At 31.6% G+C, this 16,807-nt stretch overlaps 1 protein-coding gene across 2 annotated transcripts in view; it reads right to left on the bottom strand.

Moving 5' to 3' along the window:
- Positions 1-291: 291 nt before the first annotated feature.
- The window catches only part of LOC149078859 (adenylate cyclase type 5-like), a 65,975-nt gene continuing 49,459 nt past the window's right edge, over positions 292-16,807 (bottom strand). For both annotated transcript variants that reach the window (XM_089241026.1, XM_089241025.1), the window contains exons 2-18: positions 15,351-16,168; positions 12,148-12,297; positions 11,847-11,968; positions 9,196-9,435; positions 8,510-8,668; positions 8,136-8,390; positions 7,759-7,900; positions 7,165-7,262; positions 6,816-6,900; positions 6,050-6,178; positions 5,783-5,896; positions 5,233-5,396; positions 4,730-4,982; positions 4,271-4,417; positions 3,684-3,888; positions 2,695-2,819; positions 292-2,220 (exon numbers count right to left, since the gene is read on the bottom strand). In XM_089241026.1, coding sequence (XP_089097152.1) covers positions 2,071-2,220; positions 2,695-2,819; positions 3,684-3,888; positions 4,271-4,417; positions 4,730-4,982; positions 5,233-5,396; positions 5,783-5,896; positions 6,050-6,178; positions 6,816-6,900; positions 7,165-7,262; positions 7,759-7,900; positions 8,136-8,390; positions 8,510-8,668; positions 9,196-9,435; positions 11,847-11,968; positions 12,148-12,297; positions 15,351-15,953 — 3,141 coding nt within the window. In that variant the 5' untranslated portion in view covers positions 15,954-16,168 and the 3' untranslated portion in view covers positions 292-2,070. The remainder of the gene's footprint in view (positions 2,221-2,694; positions 2,820-3,683; positions 3,889-4,270; positions 4,418-4,729; positions 4,983-5,232; positions 5,397-5,782; positions 5,897-6,049; positions 6,179-6,815; positions 6,901-7,164; positions 7,263-7,758; positions 7,901-8,135; positions 8,391-8,509; positions 8,669-9,195; positions 9,436-11,846; positions 11,969-12,147; positions 12,298-15,350; positions 16,169-16,807) is intronic.

Here is a 16,807-nt window from a genome sequence, read left to right as displayed (position 1 = left end):
TAATATGGATAACATAAATAGGGTAGGTACCGTTAGCAAAACCTTGTGATAAAATCTGAACAAACAAATGAAAAAAATATAAGTATTTACACTGTTCAACAGAAAAATCAAAACAATGTGAAAATATCAAAAAATATATGTCACATATTTGCATGTGTGCATAATATCTAACATAGATGTATAAATAAAGCATTATAAATGTAATTATTACAAAACAAAACCTTAAGATAAAAAAATCTGAACAACGAAATAACAAAAAAAAAATTAATATAAAAAAGTAATATGCAGGAATTAGGCAAAATTAACACTATTTGTATTCACGATAAAACAGTATAAAGTTCAACAACATGATTGCATAATAAATATTAGAAAACAATATTATAATGTAAAAAAAGGAGAAACGCTAGCACACTTAATTAAGTTAAACACACTCAAAACAGAAATATAAGTTTAACAAGATCCCTAGCAATTTAGCCCCCCACAGTTTCAATTTGTATTATAACAATATAATAATTGCAATAAGGAAAAATTTAACATTTCTTTTAAAATATGCCATCACCAGTAATAACATTTGCTGAAATACTTCATAATATGCAACTATATAAAACACTAACCAAAAAATAATAATCAGTGCCAGAATTCCAAGTGAAAATGAAATGGGATGGCCAATAAAGCATATTTTCATAAATGTTTTTTGAAATAACGATTTCATATCCCATAGTAAAATAATTGATACATTGAAAAACTATAGCACCATACAGAGAAGTTTGAATCAAACTGTTCAATCGAAATTGAACTACACTATATGACCAGCAGTTATACAATAGAAAATTTGCTGATATATTTTTTTGTCTATAAGCAGGGTGAAATGTTAAAACTGTCTTTGATATCTTTTATGAAATCAGGCAGAATTGTGGTATGAATTTTATTTGCATCATTTTATAACCACACTTAAAAATTCAAAAATAGTTTGGAACATGAAATATCAGTGATGAAAAAGTGAAGAATCAGCAAAAGCAAAGAGAAATAGATTTTCTCTCATAACTATTAATTTAAAAAAAAATAAAGAAAGTCAGCTCTGGTTGAAGTGCACACACATTTCAACAGACATTTTCAAAATGCTTAAAATAAATTTGACCTTTGTCATAGAATGTTTTGAATAATTTTATACAGCCATAATTTATGTTTCTCTCATTAAAATATTTACAGTACAGACTTTCAAATTAGTTTTGTATTCACAGAGCACAGTTTTTTTTCCTAAATGCCATCTACATAAACTGTGAAAAAATGATTTAGGGGAGTACTCAGGTTCATGTAAGCAAAAAAGATGCACATGGTTTGCGAGTTGACATTTCAATGACCCATGATGTCTAATTACATCTGTAAAGTCTTCAATATAGAATTCTGTAAGTATATTTGTTTAATGAGGTCTTGCGTATTAATTGCTCAAATAATTACTTCAATCATGAGTACATTGAGATATTAATTTCAAATTACAAAGCTAATATATTTTTCCCTATCCTGAAGTTATCATAAAGCAAGAGAGGCATAGGCACTTTACTAAAGACCTGGGTAAATTTTGGTTAAAAGAGTGCATTGTGAAGCCAATGTAGAGAAATAGATAAATAAATAACACCTAATTACATTATATCAGCCATATGTATATGTAGCAATGCATTAGGAATAATAACTAGGAATTTTAAGCTCAGTTTTTTTCCAGTGTATAATGCAAGTTCATTTTTACATTCAAATCAATGTCTTTTCAATAATTCCCCAAATAAATCTGGCTTTATGAGTAAAAATGTTGCAACACTTCGGGATGCACGATCATAAAATAGACACACATTCAGGATTCATACATATAAAACCCCAATGTGTGAATTTTTTTTTTCTTTTTGTATAAAATCATGTCAGAGTGAAATTCTAACTACAGAAGCTTTTACATGCTTTGATCCAATGGCACTTTTTTCTTCATCTCTTTGCAGAGACCCAAACACAGCAAAAAAAAAAAATTAATGATATATATATATATGTATATATATTACAAAGAGTCAAAAAAATGTCACTCTATCAAATAGTCGTAATTTTCGGAAGCTCTTCCCCAGCATATCCATTTAAGAAATAAGTCAGCATCTCACCTTTACCTTTGACCTTGATATAACCACGGCATTCCAATGGGTAGCCATGTTCTTTAAGTACCTCATACACATCTTGCGTCACCTGCAAAATTTTAAATAAGCAATACCTATGGTTATTTTTCTTAGATTATTAATCATGAAAAGTTTTTGTCCCAATTTCTTCAAAATACGATTGGGCTAACACATAAAGAAAAATAAATGGATAAACAACTATAACTCTTATTTAAAAGAAAGTTTAATTACTGATTCCAAATGTACTGAGATACATATTTTTTCTGCAATTTTGAATCAGCAGGGGCGTACACAGGGTCAACCTTTGGGTGAGGGGTGCACAAAAATTTCCTTCCCCAGAAATTTGGAAACTACTGTTCAAAAAGCATTTAAATTAACAGAAATTAGTTAAAACACTATAAAAAAATCATTTTCTTTCAATATTTTAATTTTTCCACAGAAATATTAATTTTTTTTCTAATTTTTTTTGGTTGGGTTGTAGGGCACGAGCTCCCAATGCCTCCCCGCATACGCCTCTGTATACAACACACATAATTAAGAATACCTGAATTTTCCCCAGTTCCCCAGTAGAATCCATTCGGCTTGCCACATTTACTGCATTACCCCAGATATCATACTGAGGTTTCTTGGCTCCTATGACACCAGCCACAACTGGACCAACATTTAGGCCTGATATAGATTACATAAAATTCCATAAATATCAATAAAAACCACTTAGAAATATCCGAGATTAACACACACACACACACACAGCTCTACCTAAACAACTTTTGAAACATAAGCCTTAATAGCAATCTTTGAACTAATGTACCATATTTCCCCGCATTAGCTAAGCCAGCATGCCATGAAACTTGAGGGACACCAGCTTTTTGAATGTAGTGCTCGGGTGGCACAGTGGTAAGATGCTTGTCTTCCACTATGAAGGTTACCATCAAGGTCCATGGGTTCAAATTCAGCCAAAAGAACATCTCAGAAATAATTCTTTACCAACTGAGCCTGGGGCAACCACCGATAGACGGCGACTTTATTTCCCACCCAACCTCCACTGGTTGGAAATTTTGGTATGGTGATATATGACCAGAGTTGGTGTACAGTGAAGTAGCTTTTTGAATGTTGGACAAAGTGAGGTTTAAGAAAAATTGAATCAACAATGCATTTAGGCAATTCAATGGATTTTTAAAATAAAGATATTTAAATTTTCCAGAATCTGTGACTAAAATTTCTCAGCATGTTGGAAAATACAAGTATTCCTGGCATGCTGATCTCTGCTGTTTCCTGGAAAGTCAGCTAATGCAAGGGAGGGATACAGTATATTTTTAGTCTTTTCTTTAACTTAAAAAGTTACTCAAAACTCTTCAAGGATTTTATGAACAATTAGGGATATAAAACATTTTTACATAGCATACAAAATAAATGTGAAACAAAGAATAAAAAACATACTCTAAAAAAACTGTTCAATCAACATCCACAAGCTATTATTAACACAAAAAAATATGGGTTATATTTGGAGTAAAAACTAAGCAACATACATACCAACTCTTATTTTGAAGTTGTTAAAAGAATGAACATTGACATAATCAAGTTGGTCTTTGAGCCTTAGGGCAAAATCTGCCATCCTACTAACATGCGTGTAATTAACAAGATCGACCGAAGCGGAAGTTAAACCAGAAGCAGCCATGTAAGTGTAGCCAGTTGTTTTGATCTTTTCTATACAACCAAATTGTTCTTCCTCTAAAATCTGATGGAATGAAACAATATATAAATACAGTATAAGAAACACATCATTACATGAAATCAAGAAAAAAGTATTTCTGTTTAAAATCCTAGAAACATTTCAGTTTCACATCAAAATAGTACTTTCATATTCAAACAAAAATCAAAACTGTGAAAACAATAATAATCATTCTAGAGTCTGTGGAATGAATGTATTTTTCCCTACAAATTATGGCGAGAGAATTTTTTTAAATGTAAAATGTGAAGTCACTTTTCGTTTTTGGTATGATTAAAGAATATTATTGCCACATGCTTCATCAGCTTAATTATGTATACTATCTACTTTGATAAAGGAATAGTTAAATTAGCTTTCAAACAAATAATTAGTGAAAAAATGAAAGGCTTGCCTCATCAAAATCAGCTATGATTTCATTAAGTAGACGAAGGCACTCAACACCTTCATTATTCGCCTCCAGCTCCATGTAAAATTCACTGAAGTTTGGAATGGAAGCAAACATTATACAAACACTGTCACATTGCTCATGATACAAATCCTAGAAGGAAAACACAAAAGATTAATAAAACTAAATTTAAGTACAGAAATAAAAGCAAACATAGAATGTTTCTTTTAATAAAAAAATAAGAACCACTAGATGAATATGAATCTTGAAGCACAGCTTAAATATGCTTGATTTTCAGTTTAAATTACATAAATAGACAGTTTCTCAACTGCCTAATTTCTCAGAAAATCTATTATACATATATACTTTGCTATTAGTAGATGGAGATATACATTGCATAAATTCAAATACAATTGCATTAAAAAAAACAGCCTAATATCTGAAGAAAAATTCAGGCCAACAAACCTCATTTTTCCTGTCAGTGGTCAGAAAATATTCAGCAACATATGAGGGCAGGATGTTAGCAAGAAGCTTTCTGTTATAAGCCTGAAGATGCTCCATGTCTTCCTTTTCATCCAAAGCTTGAAGCTTCCATAAAAAATCTAACCTTGAAGTTGCCTCGGCTTCATGGCCATGAACAAACAATGCAATCATGAACAGCAACAACAAAATTGTGAGAGAATACTTTGATGGCACTCCGCTTCCACTTGCACCATGACTAAACACAAAGCATACTTGTAACTTTAAAAGTAGCTGATATTATCAAAAAATTTATGAAAACATAAACAGGGATTTGATATCATGAACATTTTATTAAAGCTTAAATATATTTTTTATATTTACCAAATTAAAAACTATGGTAACTTTAATATAACGGCAAAAAAAACTACACAGACTAAAATTAGTGCAACCGTTAGATCAATGTCAGTTATTCTACAAGTTTGAGTTAAATTTATGACAGAACTCACCTGTGGATAATGTCAAACAAATCAAACATATTAACGTGCAACAAAAGGATTATCATGCATGACACAAATGCTGTTAACAGGAGAATAACTACTTTCTGAAGAGTTGTTAGAACTAAGAATGCAGCACATGACATCATTACAAGCATCATGGAATATGTGACAATCTACAATGATATTAATAAGAAGAGAATATCATTAATGATTATCTTCCAATTAAAAACTAATCAGTGCAAAAAGAAAGTTTATTATACCAGAATCATTTAAAAACTCAGTGATGCAAAGGTGTACATTTTTGTTGAAAACTAATGTGTAATTGTGCAATACTGAATATCAACACAAATTATTAGATACATGTTTCATATTTTTAGCAATGAACAACGTAAATTTATGTAATTCTAAACATTTTTGAAAGAATTTTTTTTAACATAAATCTTTTTAACAGTATACAATTTTATTGAATTCAATGATCCAGGCAGAAAAATACAAAACGTTATATGTATATATTTGAGTTTGCAAAAAAACGTGTGTCGCAAATGTATAGAAAGCTTACATATGGAAAGCTATGGAAAAGAGTATCACTGCATAACATAGTTGCATTGGTTTTTGCAGATATGTTCTGGTTGCTCTCCCAACATTCAACAACCGATGTTGTGTCTAATGCTGCCTGGGGGAAAAAAAAAAAAAATCTGACTGAAAATATATACATGCATGAAAGAAAGAAAATGAAGGTGCAAAACAAGAAAATGTAAAGAAACTTCTGATTGAAAATTTAACAATGTACAATCATTATTTTGCACTCTAAATTCATTCTACTCACTATTGGGAGGAATGTGCTGGCAAATGTGACTGAAACCACAAACATTGCTAGAAGCTGACTATGCCTTCTGTTATTTATGAGCTTCTCAACAAACTGAAGAAATGAGAGTGGTAGAAATTCTTTTGCAACCTGAAATAGAAAAGTACAATATAAGCTATATATCCTACTGAGTTTCAACAGGAAACAAGAGAGAAAAAAAATCAATGAAAAGCTTTAATCATGAATCACATGCATTTTTTTTAAACGAACAAAAATATTTCATGTTAATACAACATTTTATCTAAAACCTGTATTAATGCTTTGTCTTGCTCTCTCAGGGGGAGGGGGGGGGGGAGAGGATTATGATGGATAGTCTCACAATAAAGAAAAATGTCTTCACATTGCCTTGAAATAGCCATTTGAATACTTGTTTTCTTTCAATTCTTTTTTTCCCATTGAATAGCCAGGATAGCTTAATTTGGAGTGTCTGTGTACTGATCATACCTAGTGATCATGGTGATTTCCAAAAATAGGGCACATATATGTACATTCTGTACCTCTTTGTAACACAAAGAAAAATTGCCTGTTCTTTTTTACACATAAAAATGTTTGATAGTTTGCTTTATTCAGATAAATTACAGGCATCTTTCAGTGATATTTTACCATATGGATAAGATATCAAGGAAATTTGTCTTGTGCTACTACAAGGAAAGATAAGGTAAATGAATACTTATTACGCATAATTATGACTGAACTACATAAAAATATTAAAGCTGAGGGCACTTACCACGCTTTGAGGAGATCTGACAAGGAATACAACAGATAGTATAACTAATCCAGCAGTGACTTGGAGGGCTAATTGAAGGAGATTCCTGAAAGGAAATTAAAATCATATAGATGCACATAATTTTATTGGATGAATTTAATGAATAATATAAATTAGATTAGATAAACAAAAAGAGAAGTCCCGATTAACTTTCTTCTTTATCACAATAAATATTGTATTTATATCTCTAAAAAATTATCTTAATTCAAAGTTTCTCACAAGTACAGTTTTTGATGTAACTAATTTGTAGTGTTACTACAAACAGGAGTGGATAACTTATTAATGAATATATTAATAGAAGAATACTTACAATGGCAAAATGACAAGATGAATAATTATCACAAATGTCATCATTAGTCCTGAGCAGCTAAAATATGTTGATAACATCTTATCTCCTTCGCTCATATACTTTATAAGAAAGGAAGAAATAAAACGTTAAAAATGCCTTCTATATTTTGATTGAAAGAAGAATAATTCTAACAAATCAATGCCATCATCAATGATCATCATTTTTGATAATCAATAGCTAGAGAAATATGAAATACGACAGTAACACGCTTCACTGAAATATAATTTTGTATGTGTTTTTCCCAACAAAGGCATTTTTTTTTCCATAAAAAACAGGATTATAAAGTGAAAGATTTCAAGACACACACTTCTTTGTATATGATTATTTTTTTATGATTGAATAAAAAAAATATCAATATTCAACTCCTTAGTAATTAAAAATATGACTATTTAAAAAAAAAAATCTATTCAAAGAATTTCATACAAGCAAATTTGGAAATTATATCTTAAATTTTTCTGACAAACATTAATATAATAATAGCAAACTGAAATTCTTTTTTTTAAATATCAGAAGGGTGCCTGCACTTGAAATGCATGGTATTTCTAAAGTTCTTACCTTGCTCTCTACTTCAGGTTTATGAAAGACATTGGTAAAGAAAGCACAATGCTCAGCTCTGAGTCTGTCAATACTTCGTGCATCTATAGCTCGTGCTAGGTAGTCATTGACTTCATCCTGAGAATTTTTATATTCTCTTCTTCTGCAAAGAGAAGAAAAACAGCAATTGAGAATTAACACATTAAAAGAATTCATTTAATTGCTTACGTGAACATGAGAAGTTCATTCCCACTTGCAGATATAAATAAGTAGGAAACTTATGGATGATTGCCATTTACAACATATTAGCTGTAGTTGCTTAATATTAGTGTTTGAATAAAGTAGCTGATTTGGTTTTAGCTGAAAAAAAAGATTATAGTAATTACGTATTGAAATACCTAGTTTCAAAATTCCTGGCCATTTCAGAATGACCCATCATTCTCATTTCTTTAGAAACATTGTTTGAAGCAGCAGTAGCAGCAGCATATTGAGGTGGTCTAGCCGAACTGATGCGTTTCTTTTCATCCGGGATAATGAGGAATGTTTCAATGTTATGGTCTCGAAGATAGATGTGACGATCCCCTCCACAGCCTGGTTCCACTTCATATTCCTCATTGAGACATTTCAAAGTTTCTTTAGTGATGTGAACATGTCTGATAAGAACAAAGTTGAATAAGTAAAAAAACACTTAGGAAAAAAATTTGCAATTTCACAAATAATTATATGTACACTGAATAAAAAAAAACCTTTTGTCCTCTAAATGAAAACTTACCCAGGTATGCCACCAGCTTCCATGTAATTGGCTAATGTAACATCATTGGACCATACATCAAATTGCCATTTTCTCAAACCCAGTACACCACAATGAACTCGACCAGTATGAATTCCTACTCGCATGTTCACATCGATTCCTGTCACCTCTCGCACTAGCCTATTGTTGAAAAAATATATAATAAGAAGAAAGAAAACTTTTGTTGGGAAAATTTGCTTCCCTTACTATTAAAATTAAAAAGAGACTGTCACGAGAGAATTAAACTTTTTTGATACTTAGAAGAAAATAATAATTCAGAGCATTATGAGTTGTCTCTTAGATAACCTCTTCACACCTGAGCCAAAACTGACTATTAAAAATTTTTTTTGATTGATTTGTGTTTATTGAATGTCAAAATGCTCTTTGAAAAAAAAATTAATTAATTAATTTGGGTTGATATCTTTACTGGGACCATTTGAGTTTGATACATATATATGTACCTCATGTCTTTATGTGGGGAAAAAAAACATTAAAAACCATTAAAAATGAAGTGCACAAAAACGAACAGAATAAGTCATTGATTAATATGAACAAGTATAGAAAAGCATGATTTATATTTTTCAAAATCAAGCAAATGGGAAAATAAAATAATAACATTGTATGCAATTTATTATGGTACATATTTAAGATCGGCAAAACTATCTTACGCTATAGCTTCAATCATGTCCAAGCCCATTTCAACACAGCAGTGAGCATGATCTTGTCTTGGCTCAGGAAGGCCACTGACACAATAATAACAGTCTCCGAGAAGCTTAATGCGTAAACAATGATTTTCAGCTGCTAGCTTGTCAAAACGAGCAAAAAGCTCATTTAAAATCTTTACAACCTCCTCAGCAGTACACTGTGAAGACAGACTAGTGAATCCACAAATATCAGCAAATAGAATACTGAAATACGTAAGAAAAAAATTTTATTATACAGTTTTGCATTGGATCTAAAAAAAGCTCACAAAATAAATTGCGCAAAAAATAGTCTCATAATTAGGGTCACATAAAGTCTGAATGTGAATACTCCTTCAATTCAGACAGGCAGCAAGATGAATACATATATACACAGTAAAGTCTCCATTTAAAAAACCTCTATTTAGGTATATTCCGATGAAACCAGCTCAGGTGAATTTAAAATAAGATTAAAACAGATGAAAAGTTATGTCTGATGATGTGGCAAATCAATCAATAAGGAAGCAAAAAAAAAAAAAAAAAGTAAAACAAATAAAATGGTACATTAGGCAAGCTGCATAAAGCAAAGGTTGAGGTTCGATGCCAAAAACTGGTTTAAACCATCAAAAACTGTCAAAAACCTAAATGAATGATTTTGGATAATATTTTGAATATACCTATTGTGTTCAAAATATTATCCAATTACATGATGAGAAACTTACTTTTTTGTATACATTTTGTTTTTAAACACTAATTTATTACAACAATTCAAACAAAATATTAATTATAATTTGCAGTTTTAAATTTTTTTTACAGACAAAGAGTCTAGAACAGATAATATATAACTTCATGGTTCATTTTATCTAAACTACTGATTACCTGTGTTCAATTTACTAGGCAAAATAGAGCTGCTTAGTCAAAATATGTGTGACACTATAATTTAACTCTTTTATTCTCACCTAAAAGTTTCTTGGCTTAGGTTGTGAAAATTTCGCGTTTTAAAAAGTATTATTATTACTTATTACAATCAAAGCAGAACCAACAGGACTTAATACCCACAGCATTTTTTGTATGTTTAAATACAGCTTCAATTGGGAAAACCATTGCATTATAAATGGTAGTAAGTATACCATATCATAGTCAAACTTTTGCACAAAAATAAGTTATAGGAGGTTCTTAAGCATCATATAATCAGCATTGACAAATTAAAAGACATTTTAGTCATAAAATTTAGTATTTTGATTGCTAGATACCTTCTAATGTTTGTACAATAACAGTATTGTTTCAAGTATGCCAGTGATTATCTAGATAATTTAATATTAACAGAAATCAACATTAAAAAGTTTTTTAAGCCATACATGTATGTGAACACATATCTGTTATGAAAAGAATACAGCAGATGGTTTACATCAATATACACATATAAGCAATTGAAGAAGTTTTGGAAGATCAAGAATCATTTTCAGTTGAAAAATATCAAATCATTCCATAATTTTCTCTTCAGCTTTCATGCTATGCTCTATTCCAATTGTATATTTTACAAGAGTATATGTGTGTGTGTATATATATGTTGTGCAAAATAATTCTATACAGATTAGAAAACTATTTTAAAATAATATTAAGTATTTATTTTTTGTATACCATAGTGGCTTTACACATTACATGCAATCAATATGTGTGTATTTTCAATGGGAATTTTTATATTGGAAAGCAATATTTGAGGTTTTTTCTTTGTTAGGCATTTTTAATTATTATTTTATTTTTTTTCAGGAGTCTGCACAAATGAAAGTCACATGATGGAAGATTGAGAATATAACATGAATGTTGCAGAACCTCTTTTTTTGAGTTAAACATTTTGCACAATGTTTACAACAAGCATTCTCATCCACCAAAACCACACTGTAGCATGCTTGGTTGCTCAGCCAGTGGCTTTATGTAGCTTGCCCAATGTGTAATTGTGGAAACTGAAGTCCTTATTCATGGACGGTATCCACCTTCTCCTCAAGAATTTGGATGCCTATGTGAATGCCAATGGTGACTTTTTCTAACAAACACAAGTGCATATTGGCATCTTTATACATTGCTTTGTGATTCTGACACATCTTCAGATATACATTGGTGTAAAACAAACATGGATGCATAAACTTTGACCAGCAAAGCGATTGCAAATATATTTCATTAAGTTAAAATATGGATGTGTGGAGTGCAACATGCATATAAATTAATGATAATTATACAGAAAAGACTTCTGCACCAATTGTATTAGACTGTCCATAATGTGGTTGTATACTAGTCTGGCTGGTCCAGTAATCCTGAGTTTTCTTAGGTGGGTCCTTTCCAGTGTAGAAGATAAAAACATGTATGTGGCAAGAGTTTGTAATGCTTAATGGGTTTTTATCAACTTCCACATATCTATTAATCTGGTGAAATCCTGGTCTGATATGTGCCAGATACTTAAGGGTTATTCAATATGTATATAATGATTTCACTTTTTTTACATTCATATTTGGTCCTTGAAGAAATGATTGATTAATTTGGCTCTTATACAGATTTGGGTAGACTATGGCCCTTCAAGTAGGGGAATGTGTATGAACCCGTGGTTTGAAATAATACTGATATAACAAAGATTAGAAATTTACCTGACATTTTCATGCCTCTGAATATATATCTTATGGAACATAGTGTTTTCCGGCTTCTTTGCAATATCTGCTTTCATTTCCATTGCAACATGACGAGGTAAGACTGATAACAATAATCGTTCCTATTGAAAAATTTTATAACTTATTTTAATAATGTTGGCATAACAATCTAGCATTCAGATGAAACCAGAGGTATAACAAACAGCTTATAATATCATCAAATCATACGCTAAGCTGAAAGTATTAAACACCAAAATAACTTCCTATCCCACCCTCTGAACTGAATTAGATATTATTTTACCTGTTGTTGGTTTTCTCTTTGTATGCTAAGGCGAGCTTCCACACATTGTCGTGTTTCTAAAAATGCTTGTCTTTGAGATGCTTTGCTTGGGAAATGTGAGAAAATTCCTGCGATGTTCACTCCAACAAATAAAATCAAGCTTGAAAACAACTACAAAGGGATAAAAAGTTGTATTCACACATTCAATTATATTGTTATTTCCAGAATATGAAAAGATGTGAACATTTTTTCCAATCATTCATTGCACTAATTTATGGGCCCCATCATAAGCATACAGGCTTCATACATTTTGTTTTAATTTATTGAGGAGGAAAAATTGAACCATCAAGGATTTTGAAAGAGTCCCAGGGGTAAACATGAGCAGTACAACTTTAATGAATGAATGCCAAGACAGCCATCAGACTTATCCCGTTACCAAGATCTCTTCCAGCCCAGATTCGTGGCAGAGTCTGGAACAAAGTGTGTGTACCTAACAATCTGAGTGTGAATTCACTGTTGTGTCTGATTTTTCTAGTGTTGCCACCTATATTTCTGAAGTGAAGTGATTGAACATTTGTACCACCGTAGGCCTATTGCAGGGCTCCCCTCAAAAAATTAGAAAAAGTAAGACAAGGGGGAGGGTACCCCCCCAAGAAAACATCATCATAGCCTTATGAAAAAAATATACATATTTATTTTTAAAAAAATCTTAAAATTATTATTTTTTCCACAACACTATTTCAGTATCCTATACAACTGACTCGAGACAAAGCAAAATAACAGAAATCACTTGGTAATAAAAACAATTTTGGCCAAAACAGCTTACTAGCAACCATAGATAATTATTTTGTCTCTCCTCCCAATATATATATATACATAATTGGTAATTATTTGAAGAAAAAAGAACACAAGATGGAGTTTATGCAAGAGTGAAATAGAACCTTTTTTAGTGGGTCATTCATCAAGGGGACCCCATGCATGGTTCGAAAAGAGGAGGCGTTTAGGCATTGCATAGGTTTTATTTCACTCTTGCATAAAAACTCCATCTTGTATTCTTTTCTTCTTCAAATATTTACCAATTGTGTATATATGTTTTTTGAATGAACAAGTGAGCAGCACTAGCGCTTTTGTCATTTAAAAAGCTATTTTTGCTATTTCTTCATTCTCTATCTTTGTATTTCTAGATTTTTTCACACCACAACTTTTGTTCCCCCCCCCCCCATACATATTTTTTCCCAAAGGGTCTTCCAAAGTCCAGTCTGTCAACTCTCTTCCTTGATTACGCAGCAAATTATGAAGATGTGAAATTTTTTTAAGAATGATGCTCCTGCGAGACAACTTCTAAAAGCACAGTGCAAAATGTGTAAATTACAAGGTCCAATGTAAATAACAGAACCAGAAAGTTTTACTGTGCTGTCCATTCAGTTTTAAACGGATTTATTAACATTTTACTGTTCAATGCCAGCATGATTGTTTTTTGCAAATAAAGCATTTTCATTCCCAGCTCTTTGCAGAGCTCTGTAAACATTATTTATGCCTCTGCACATGTCCTAAACATACAGAAGAAAATTGAATGCTATTGGGTAGCACCAGAGTTACAAAACCTAGAATAGGCCTATGTATCCAACTGCTTTGTTATGCAATCTGTTGTTTCACCAATACACAAAAAATGTGCACCATAATTTTGAATGGTGAAAGTTAATTACTATATAATGAATAGTCCAACACCATGAAGTAGTAAATAGGCTACAAAATTATTTTTTCTGTCCATACAGGAGTTTTTAATGACTAACTCAAAACATTCACACAAAATGAGTTTTTGAACCTTCAGAATAAGCAAAAAAAAAAAAAAAAACCCATTAATAAACCATGTAACACACATGTGCACACACACCTCCCCAAATAACTTGAAAAAACAATACAACTTCAGCTTTAGCAGAATCATTAATTGCAATCTATTACATTTGTATTATTTAGCAATATTTTCACGATTTCCTCTTCATTTAAAAAAAGTTATAAAAACGTAGAGGAAAGTAGGACAAAACCCAGAAAGAATAGGAAAAAAGTAGGTCACTTTACAAAAAAAGAAAGTAAAGTAGGACAGTGGGAGCCCTGCTGTTCGTCTTTGTGCCAAGATTTTTTAACGTGAAGATTGGCTTGCATTTGTGACTTGAAGTTGGGAACCCCGACCACCACTGTGGCATTGGTGAGATTCAAACCTGGGTCCTTGCATGATGAAGTCCATCAGTACGACCACTCAACCACCACAGCAACTACGCAGTACGACAGAGTTTTACAAATCCTGGGCACAAAAGTTTATACCGACATATAAAATTCCATTAACAGATTTAAATATGAGCATAATTTTTTTTTACTATTTACATCAGCATGTCTTTTAACCGGGAGAGGGATAAAAAAGTCCCAGAAAAATTATTTTGGGGATTATTATTATCCAGATAAATTTTGCTGGTACCTGAAGGTTTTTCTGATTTGCCAAGCACTGCGGCTTTTTTTAAATATAGATTATGCATATTTTTATGCATAATCTATATTCATGTTCTATATTTATAGAAGAAAACTGGAAAAGCAGCCTCGTAAACCACCCAGATTTTAGGGCTGTAGAACTTCCAAGTGTTGCAAGTGTCCGTGACTTTATCGAGCATAGTAAGTTTTTACTTAAAAATTTGAACAGGATTCTTATCAATCATCTCTAGTCCAGCCTATTCCTTACATCAGGGCTGGACAAATCCCAGGCACCAGGTTGCCATGGCGACTAAAAAAATTGGTATCAGCACGTAAAAAAAATTCCCTTTGTGTAGTTACTATCAGACTGAAGCAGCACAAAATGCTTGAAATTTGTAGCAGCATATCTGCCAGCATGAAAGAGGGTCACTATGCTCTGAATAAGAAATAAAAAATTAAAATCCAAAAGAAGCATTATTTCGGATCTTTTTCTTTGGGTAAAAAAAATTTCCCGAGATTTTTCGATGATTCGTCCTGCCCTGCCTTAGATACACAATGAATTGAACAGCACTTATCGTATGAGAAATTTAACTAATTATATATAAATTATTTCTCACATAAAAGAATTATAAAATAGTAAGAAAGAGGATATTATATAAAATTGCTACAGCTTCATTGTTAAATATTTTAATGTGACTGCTTTTTAACGCATAAAACTTCATTATTTTAATGAGAGTATTTATTAACTGCCAACTAACTACCTGTTTCCAAATGAATGGATCTGCATGATTAATAACTGTATAAGACACTACTTGCACAATGGACAGCAGCAATCCACAAATGATGCATTCAGGCATGCGTACAGGAAGCAGAGTATATCCGAAATATACGAAAAAAACAGTACACCATATGCTAGATGTAGCCACTGGCACAGGTGAGTCAACCACAACAAGAATGATGATCACAAAAAATGACACCATGATGCTGTATGAAAAAATAATCAGGTAAATCTGGTTGAAAAATGACTGAGTGCTTAAGATTCCCATAATGACATACATTGATACCAGAATACTAAACGTCACTCCATGGGCTAATGAATTATGATCACTGAGAGCGTAATTAAATATCAACATCACAATGCCTACTGCAGAAATGATGCCCAGGAGAGCAGTCAAATTCCTCTGGTTAAGGTGGAGAAAATATCGCTGATACAACACCTCAACTTCAACATTCTTAAACCGGTGTTGTTTGAGGGCATCGTAACAAAACCGGTGGCAATTCCATAAGGATACGCGTTTAGTTTCACAGTAGACGTGGTTTTCCTTGACAGACATATCAGTGGTCGAACTATTAGTTGATGGCATGCTGAAGCTCTGTTGTGATTGACTGGAACTCCTGCTCCACGGAACATATGGAAGTTCGTTTGGGTACCGGTGTGGTCATGGCTTCCTTGTTGGCTTCTTCAAGGAGGACAGCAGAATCTACCGTTGGTAGGATGTCTGACCACCCAGCAATGAAATTCAGCACCTTTTATGGCAGGATCAATAATGGATATTCGTTTAAGAGTTGACATCTTTAGCTGGGAATAGAAATTGAAAAAAAAATAAATTCAAATTCACATAACAAACATTTTATGCAATCATAATATGGTAAAAAAATTGCAAATACCCCCCCCCCCCCACTATTATACCGATATTTGAGCAAGCAACTTCTAGGAAGGGAGCCTTAAGGAAATACAATCACTGTATGGTGATCACAACACCATTGGAAGTTTTGAACAATTTAGCTAACTACAGGAAAGAAGTTTCAATATAAATGCACCTAAGAATGGGACAAATAGTGATTTTGGCCGAATAACTGCATATAGAATATTCGACTAATATTTTGACCAAATACAAATTTTCTTGAAATTCCTCAAATTCTGAATAAAATTGGTGTTTTTAATTGAAAATGAAGTTATTGGTAATTTCAAATGATTAATATGGAAATTTAATTATTTAATTTTTATTTAAATTAATGTTAAAAAACTTGTATAATTGAGAGATTATTATTGCCATGATACTGAGACAATCAAATTTAACGATGATATATTCTATTTTAATATTACTTATACTTACAGAATCAATTTTTTTTCAACACTTGTTAAAATTTTACATCTGATTTAAAAAATGTAAACTAGTAATGCATCTTAAAACTTAAGACTAATTTTCTTGTTTTT

Source organism: Pholcus phalangioides, unplaced genomic scaffold (genome assembly GCF_987345545.1).
Source record: "Pholcus phalangioides strain wild (caught in Gottingen) unplaced genomic scaffold, Ppha-v1.0 ptg000013l_1, whole genome shotgun sequence".
NCBI lineage: Eukaryota > Metazoa > Arthropoda > Arachnida > Araneae > Pholcidae > Pholcus > Pholcus phalangioides.
The sequence above is the reverse complement of the archived record's forward strand: the minus strand, read 5'-3'. Positions and strand labels throughout refer to the sequence as shown.